The sequence below is a fragment of the Numenius arquata genome, unplaced genomic scaffold (genome assembly GCF_964106895.1).
Source record: "Numenius arquata unplaced genomic scaffold, bNumArq3.hap1.1 HAP1_SCAFFOLD_1857, whole genome shotgun sequence".
Classification (NCBI taxonomy): Eukaryota; Metazoa; Chordata; class Aves; order Charadriiformes; family Scolopacidae; genus Numenius; species Numenius arquata.
The window spans coordinates 1-7,651 of record NW_027415545.1 but is presented as its reverse complement, the minus strand read 5'-3'; the positions used below and the strand labels follow the sequence as shown (position 1 = coordinate 7,651).

At 65.3% G+C, this 7,651-nt stretch overlaps 1 protein-coding gene across 1 annotated transcript; it reads left to right on the top strand.

Moving 5' to 3' along the window:
- The first annotated feature begins 902 nt into the window (after positions 1-902).
- LOC141478779 (bromodomain-containing protein 2-like) lies at positions 903-6,334 on the top strand. The gene is given in 11 exon segments (XM_074167764.1): positions 903-931; positions 2,221-2,521; positions 3,606-3,743; positions 3,829-3,970; positions 4,082-4,290; positions 4,422-4,793; positions 4,897-5,025; positions 5,140-5,394; positions 5,550-5,734; positions 6,018-6,303; positions 6,305-6,334. Coding segments are annotated over 11 exon segments (2,076 nt in total).
- Positions 6,335-7,651: the final 1,317 nt, after the last annotated feature.

The following is a 7,651-nucleotide window of genomic DNA, read 5'->3' as shown; positions in this document are numbered from 1 at the left end:
GCGCGCCTCCGCCCAATGAGGCCGCGGCGGGGCGGGTGTGGGCGGGTGGGTGATGTCAGCGGCGCCGCCGCCCAATGAGGGGCCGGCGGGTGTCTATATAAGGGCGGCCGGGGGCCGGCCGAGAGGCGCCATTTCGCTGGGACGAAGGACGGAGCGGGTCGGGCCCCGGTGCGCGCAGGGGGGCGGCCCCAAACCGGATCCATCCTCCGCCGGGCGGCCCAGCCCCCGCCTCCGCGCTCCCGGAGGGCTCGCCGGACCCTCCCCGGCCTCCGTAGCGACCCCTGCCTGCGGCCGGCGGCGAGGGGGCCCACCCCCCCTCCCCCCCCCCGCCCCGCTCCCGCCCTCCGCCCCCTGAGGGGAGCCAAGATGGAGCCCGGCCGCTGATCCCCCGGTACAATCCGCCGTCATCCGCCCGCCGGACCGCCGCCGCCCGCCTCATCCCCGCCCTCCGCCGACGCAGCCGGCGCCCAGCGACGCGGCCAGGCCTGTATTGACCGGATCGCGCAGGATTTGGGGGCCCGTTGGGGGCTTCGAAGAGGGGACCCCCCCCCCCCACCACCACCTCCGTTCCCTCAACATCCTTCCTGCTCCCCGCCGCCATTTTCTCCGCGCCCGTTCATGTGAGGCCGCTGGATGGTCCCGGCCGCAGGAGCCGCCGCCGCCTGAGGCCCGGCCGCGCCCTGCCCGGGGGAGGGGAGGGGGCGCCGGGCTCGTCCCCCCTCCCCGTCGCTGGGTGATGCGCTGACGGAGGGAGACGAGGCCCCGCCGGGCCGGTACCGCCGAACCCTTCGCCGGGCAAAGTGGGGGGGTCGTCGGAGGAGACGGCGGCGGCGGGAGGAGGAGGAGGAGGAGAAGGAGAGGAAGGGCGGCCGGGAGCTCGGGCCGGGCACGCAGCCGCCGGCATGTTGCAGAATGTGAATCCCCAGAGCAAGTAGGTACCGGCGCCGTGATGCGGGGATGGGGGGGGGGGGGGTGTCTGTCACGCGTGGGTTGCGGTGGTGACACCGAAGAGGGGGGGGGGGTGTCTGTCCCCTCCCCTCCGCGGTGACCCGGGGACAGACGGACGGGACCAGCCGCTTCCCGCCCTACCGGGAGGGCTGGGAGGGGGAGGGTCTTGCCGACCACCCCCCACGGCCACGCGTGACCCGGTCGCCGGGGGCCACCGTCCTTGGCACTTGGGCCGTGCCCTTGGTGGCCGCGCTGGGTGACACCCTGTGGGGGTGACATCGGGGCCGGGCCCGTGGGTGACAGTCACCCGTGGGTCAGCTCAGGGCAAGGGAGGGGGGGGGGGTCCTACCCCGGTTTGGGCGCGTTGGAGACTCAGGAGCTGGTTCAGGCGCTGGAAACCTCCCGAGCCTTCTTGGAGGTGTCCCCGGGGGGGTCCCCGATGTCACCGTGGCGTCTCCTGGGTTGTTTTGTGACAAGATTTTCCCTCTTTTGGGGGGTATTTTCGTGCCTCCCTGTGCCCCTCGGCTGGTTTGTCGCCACAATAAGGTGCTCAAAAATCATAAAACGCTGAGTTTTGCCCTTAAAGTGGCGCTAGAGTTGGCTGCGAGCGTGACGCTGTCACAGCTGTGCCACCCCCCGGGACCGTGGGTCCCCTGAGCCCTGCCCTGTCCCCAGGGGTGGCTTTTGGGGGTCCTTGTCACCGGGAAGGTGACAAGCCACCCGGTCTCTCGGCCCCGCCGTTGACGTAACGGTGCCACCGCACCGTGGGGCTTCGCCGCGTCCCCGAAATCCCTCGGAGAGCGGGGGTTGACAGCGACGGGGTGTCACCGTCACCCCGACGCGCGGCAGCGCCGTCACCGCGCACCGGCTCCCGTCACGAGCCCGCGCCGAGGGCTCTTTGTTCGAGGGCGAGCCTGGACCCGCGCCAACCTCCGGACTCGGCCTGCGCCGGCGCAAACGGCACCGCCGGGGATCCCGGGCGCTCGCCCGGCACCAATTAACGGCTACAGCCGGAGTTTGGGGACCAGTTTCCCCCCTGGGGGGGGGGGGGGACACGTCACCTTGCGTCCCAGGGAATGGCATCGTCTCTCTTCACCGCGCCCGGTGGCGTTTCCGCCCCGAACTGTGGCTTTAGGAGCCTTTGGCTCCTTTTAGGGGTTCCCCCGTGGCCCAGCCCCGGTGATTTATTGGTGGTGTAGCCCCCACCGGCCCCCCCCTCACCCCAGCGCAGCTGCCCCCCGCCCCCCAACGCTGTCTCTGCTCCCCTTGCAGGATTCTGGGGGAGGGCAATGCCGGGCTCATGGGGCTGGCGCCGGAGTCGACCCCCGGCAAACGGATCCGCAAACCCTCGCTTCTCTACGAGGGCTTCGAGAGCCCCACCATGGCCTCGGTGCCGGCCCTGCAGTCCCCCCAAGTGAACCCCCCCCCGCCGGAGGTTTCCAACCCCAAGAAGCCGGGGCGGGTCACCAACCAGCTGCAGTATCTGCACAAAGTGGTGATGAAGGCTCTTTGGAAGCACCAGTTCGCTTGGCCCTTCCGTCAACCCGTCGATGCCGTCAAGCTGGGCCTGCCGGTAACGAGCCCCGCGGGGGCGGGCACCGGGGGGGGGGGGGGGTGCGCGAGTGTGGCTGTGTGTCCCCCCCCCCTTCCTTCTCCTCTCTCAGCCCCCCTTCCCCCCCCCCCCCCCCCAGGCAGGGGGTGTTAGGCAGATGTACGGCTAACATTTTGGCCTGCCTGACCCCGGACGTGCTGTGTCCCCCCCCCATCAAGTCCCCACCCTGAGAGTGCCAGGGCTGGCGCCGTCCCCCTCCCGGGGCTCCGCCACACACGCAGGTGCCTGGGCTGTGCTGTCCTCACCCTCCCCCTTTGTGGGGGCGGGAGGGGTATAACCCCCTCCCCCTCAGCCCCTCGTAGGCGTCCGGGCTGGTCCTGGGGACATCCTCAGAGCAGCTGCCACCCCCCCTCCTTGTCCCCACGTCCCCTCCAAAGGTACGGATGAGGTGACGCAGCCGCTCTGGAGGTGACCCGGACGCTTCCCCGCCTAATCTCTTGTGCCCTGAATGCGTTTTGCAGATTCCCATCCATGAATTTGTAGAAGACCATCCTGTGACCCCAATATTAAAGGCCAGCCCCCCCGTGCACCTGTGGCGCCCAAGGAGTTAAAGCCCGGAGGTAATTTCCAAATTTCCACCCAGGTGTTTTTTTTTTTTTTGTTGGTTTTTTTTTTTTTTTCCCTCTTAAATTTAGCGGTAGCGTCCCATCCCGTCCCCCTCCCAGTCCCACATCTGGTACGGGATCACCCCCCACATACCGGGGCCCATAGCGTAGGTTCCCCCAGGCCCCCTAGGGACCCTCTGGCCCCTCCCCGGGCGGAGGGGACGGTGGCACTCTCGGGTGGGGACCAGGTCCGGAGGTGTTTCTTGAACCCCCCCCCCCCCCCCCTCTCTCCCCCCTGCACCCCCTGCCTGCGCTTGGGTGAGGAGTGAGAGCTGGTGTGTGAGCGGGGCGGCCACCAACATGAGCTCTGCGCTGGTCACCGGCTTGGCCGGGTGACCACGGGACGGGGGAGGCTGGGCACGGGGCTGGGGGGACACACACACACGCGGTGCGGTCACCTCCGCATCCCTGACGGCCGGTGGCACGTCCTTTGCCGGCAGGACTACCACAAGATCATCAAGCAGCCCATGGACATGGGGACAATCAAGCGGCGCTTGGAGAACAACTACTACTGGGGGGCTGCCGAGTGTATGCAGGACTTCAACACCATGTTCACCAACTGCTACATCTACAACAAGGTGAGAACCGCCTCGGCCGTGACACCGTGACACCAGTGACACCTTCCCCACGGACTCTTGACGCCGATTGTGGTCCTCCCCGCAGCCCACGGATGACATTGTGCTGATGGCCCAAACCCTGGAGAAGATCTTCCTTCAGAAGGTGGCCCAGATGCCACCAGAAGAGCAGGAGATCGTGGTGCCGGTGGCCAAGAACAGCCATAAGAAGGGAGCGTCCCGGGCAGCAGGTAACGGTCACGTCCCCGAGGGTGGGACAACAGTTTGGGTGGGGGCTTGAGTGTTGAGGGAGGGGGGGGGGTTCCCCAAAGCTAACGAGGGGGCTTCTTGTCTGGGCCCAGCGCTCCTGGCGGGACTCACGGCTGCTCAGCAAGTGCCGGCCGTCTCTTCCGTGTCCCACACGGGGGTCTACGCCCCGAGCCCCGACATCCCCACCACCATCGTCAACATTCCCCACCCCTCCGTCATCTCCGCGCCGCTCCTCAAGTCGCTGCACTCCGCCGCCCCCACCGTCCTGCCCGCGCCCGCTCCCACCCAGCCCGTGGCCAAGGTAGGAGGAAGGCGGGGGGGGGGCCCGCAGACTTGGGGGCTGCCTTCTCCCCACCACCACCACCACCACCCCACAACCTCTCACCGCCTGGTTCTTCTGTTCTTCTCTCCCCTTTTTTTTTTTGTTTTTAGAAGAAGGGCGTGAAGCGGAAAGCGGACACCACCACCCCCACCACCACGGCCATCATCGCCACCAGCGGCGAGTCCTCTCCCTCCGCCACCTTACTGGAGGCCAAAGCGGCCAAAATCCCCGCCCGGCGGGAGAGCGGTCGCCCCATCAAACCCCCCAAGAAGGATTTACCGGATTCCCAACAGCACCAGACCTCCAAAAAGGGTAAACTCTCGGAGCAGCTCAAATACTGCAACGGGATCCTGAAGGAGCTGCTCTCCAAGAAGCACGCGGCCTACGCCTGGCCCTTCTACAAACCCGTCGACGCCTCCGCCCTGGGGCTGCACGACTACCACGAGATCATCAAGCACCCCATGGACCTCAGCACCATCAAGGTTGGGGGGGGGAAAGGATCCCCCTTTTATTTTTTGGGGTGGCGCTGGTGGGTTTTTATGGTTTTCTGACCTCCCTTCTTTACCCTTTCCCTTTTCCCCGCAGCGGAAGATGGAGAACCGGGATTATCACGACGCCCAGGAATTCGCCGCCGACGTCCGGTTAATGTTCTCCAACTGCTACAAGTACAACCCCCCCGACCACGACGTGGTGGCCATGGCCCGCAAGCTGCAGGTGAGTTGGGGGTGTCGGGGCCCCCCCCCCAACCCCTCCACAAGCCCCCCCAAAACCCCTCCTGGCCCCCCACGCGCTGACCCCGCTCTCCCCCACCGCCACCCCCCTTGGCAGGACGTCTTCGAGTTCAGCTACGCCAAGATGCCGGACGAGCCGCAGGACGCCAGCCCCCCCTCGGTGTCGGCCCCCCTGAGCGGCGCCCTCTCCAAATCCTCCTCCGAAGAATCCTCCAGCGAGGAGGATGAGGACGAGGAGGAGGACGAAGACGAGGAAGAGGACGAGAGCAGCAGCGAGAGCTCCTCGGAGAGCGAGGAGAGCTCGGACTCGGAAGAGGAACGCGCCAACCGCTTGGCCGAGCTGCAGGAGCAGGTGAGGGCCCCCCCGGCGTGGGGGGTGGAGGGGGGCTGCGCCGCCTCATGGATCCCCCCCCCGACACCCCTTTCCCCGCTCCCGCCTCACCCCCCCACCCCTGTCTCCCCCCACAGCTGCGGGCCGTGCACGAGCAGTTGGCTGCCCTCTCGCAGGGCCCCGTTTCCAAACCCAAAAAGAAGCGGGAAAAGAAGAAAAAGAAAAAATCGGAAAAGCACAAAGGCCGGGGGGGCGACGAGGAGGCGCGGGCGCGCCAGGCCCAGCTCCGCAAAGCCAAGAAAGCCGGGGGGGCCGGCGGCGGCGGCGGGGGTGGCGGCGGCAGCGGCGGCGGCAGCTCCAAGTGAGTGGGGTGCGCGGCGCAGGGGCGGGGGGGTCAAATTTGGACGGTGGGGGGGGGGTGGCGGCGGCGGCGATGATGACTCTTTCCCCGGCGGAGCGACCGTGGCGAGGAAGCGACTGGAAGAAGCCAAACCCCGTCTGAGGCCCCCCCCCGCCAGCCCCACGGAAGGGGGAAGAGGGAAGAAGGGGGGGGGGGTTGTTTGGTGGGAGAGGGGAGGGGGGTTTCGCAGCCCCTCCCCGCCCTGACGCCGCCTCGTTTCCTCTCTTTCCCCCCCTCCCACCAGGAACTCGAAGAAGGCGGCGAAAGCGGCTCTGCCTCCCCCGCCGGCGCTTTACGATTCGGAAGAGGAGGAAGAGAGCAAACCCATGACCTACGACGAGAAGAGGCAGCTCAGCCTGGACATCAACAAGCTGCCGGGGGAGAAGCTGGGCCGGGTGGTTCACATCATCCAATCCCGGGAACCTTCCCTACGCGACTCCAACCCCGAGGAGATCGAGATCGACTTCGAGACCCTCAAACCCTCCACCCTGCGGGAGCTGGAGCGCTACGTCCTCTCCTGCCTGCGCAAGAAAGCCCCGCAAGCCCTACAGCGAAACGTGAGCGGCCAGGGGTGGCGGTTTTTTGGGGATGGGTTTTTTGAGGCGTGGGGTAGGAATTTTTGGGGTGGGGTGAGTTTTTTGGAAGTGTGGGGTAGGTATTTTTGGGGTGGGGTGGCTTTTTTGGAGGTGTGGGGTGTCTTTTTTGGGGTGTAAGGATTTTTCTGGGGGGGTGGGGTGGGTTTTTTGGGGGGGTGGGATAGGTGTTTTTGGGGCGGGGTGGCTTTTTTGGGGTGAGGGGGAGGTTTTGGGGGTGTAAGGATTTTTTGGGGGGGTGGGGTGAGTTTTTGGGGGGGGGTGGGGTAGGTATTTTGGGGGTGAGGGGGAGTTTTTTGGGGTGTAAGGATTTTTTGGGGGGGTGGGGTGGGTTTTTTTGGGGGGGGTGGGATAGGTGTTTTTGGGGCGGGGGTGGCTTTTTTGGGGTGAGGGGGAGGTTTTGGGGGTGTAAGGATTTTTTGGGGGGGTGGGGTGAGTTTTTTGGGGGGGTGGGGTAGGTATTTTGGGGGTGAGGGGGAGTTTTTTGGGGTGTAAGGATTTTTTGGGGGGGTGGGGTGGGTTTTTTGGGGGTGTGGGGTAGGTGTTTTTTGGGGTGAGGGGGAGTTTTTTGGGGTGTGAAGACTTTTTGGGGGGGTGTGGGGTAGGTGTTTTTTGGGGTGGGGTGGCTTTTTGGGGGGGTGGGATAGGCGTTTTTGGGGGTGGGGTGGGTTTTTTTGGGGTGAGGGGGAGTTTTTTGGGGTGTAAGGATTTTTTTGGGGGGGTATGAGGTAGGTATTTTTGGGGTGGGGTGGCTTTTTTGGGGGTGTGGGATAGGTATTTTTGGGGTGGGGTGGCTTTTTTGGGGTGTAAGGATTTTTTTGGGGGTGTGGGGTAGGCGTTTTTGGGGGTGAGGGGGAGTTTTTTGGGGTGTAAGGATTTTTTGGGGGTGTGGGATAGGGATTTTTTTGGGGTGGGGTGGCTTTTTTGGAGGTGTGGGGTAGGTATTTTTGGGGTGAGGGGGAGTTTTTTGGGTTGTAAGGATTTTTTGGGGGGGTGTGGGGTAGGTATTTTTGGGGTGGGGTGAGTTTTTGGGGGGGTGGGGTGGCTTTTTTGAGGTGGTAAGGATTTTTTTTTTGGGGGGGTGGGGTAGGCATTTTTGGGGTGGGGTGGCTTTTGGGGGGGTGAGGGGGATTTTTTTGGGGGGTTGTGGTGGTTTTTTGGGGGCGCGGGGTTATTTTTGGGGTGAGGGGGAGTTTTTTGGGGTATGGAGTTTTTTTGGGGGGGGAGATGAAGGATGGGGTTTTGGGGTTGTGAGGTTTTTCTTGGGCGCGAGGGGGGGGGTTTT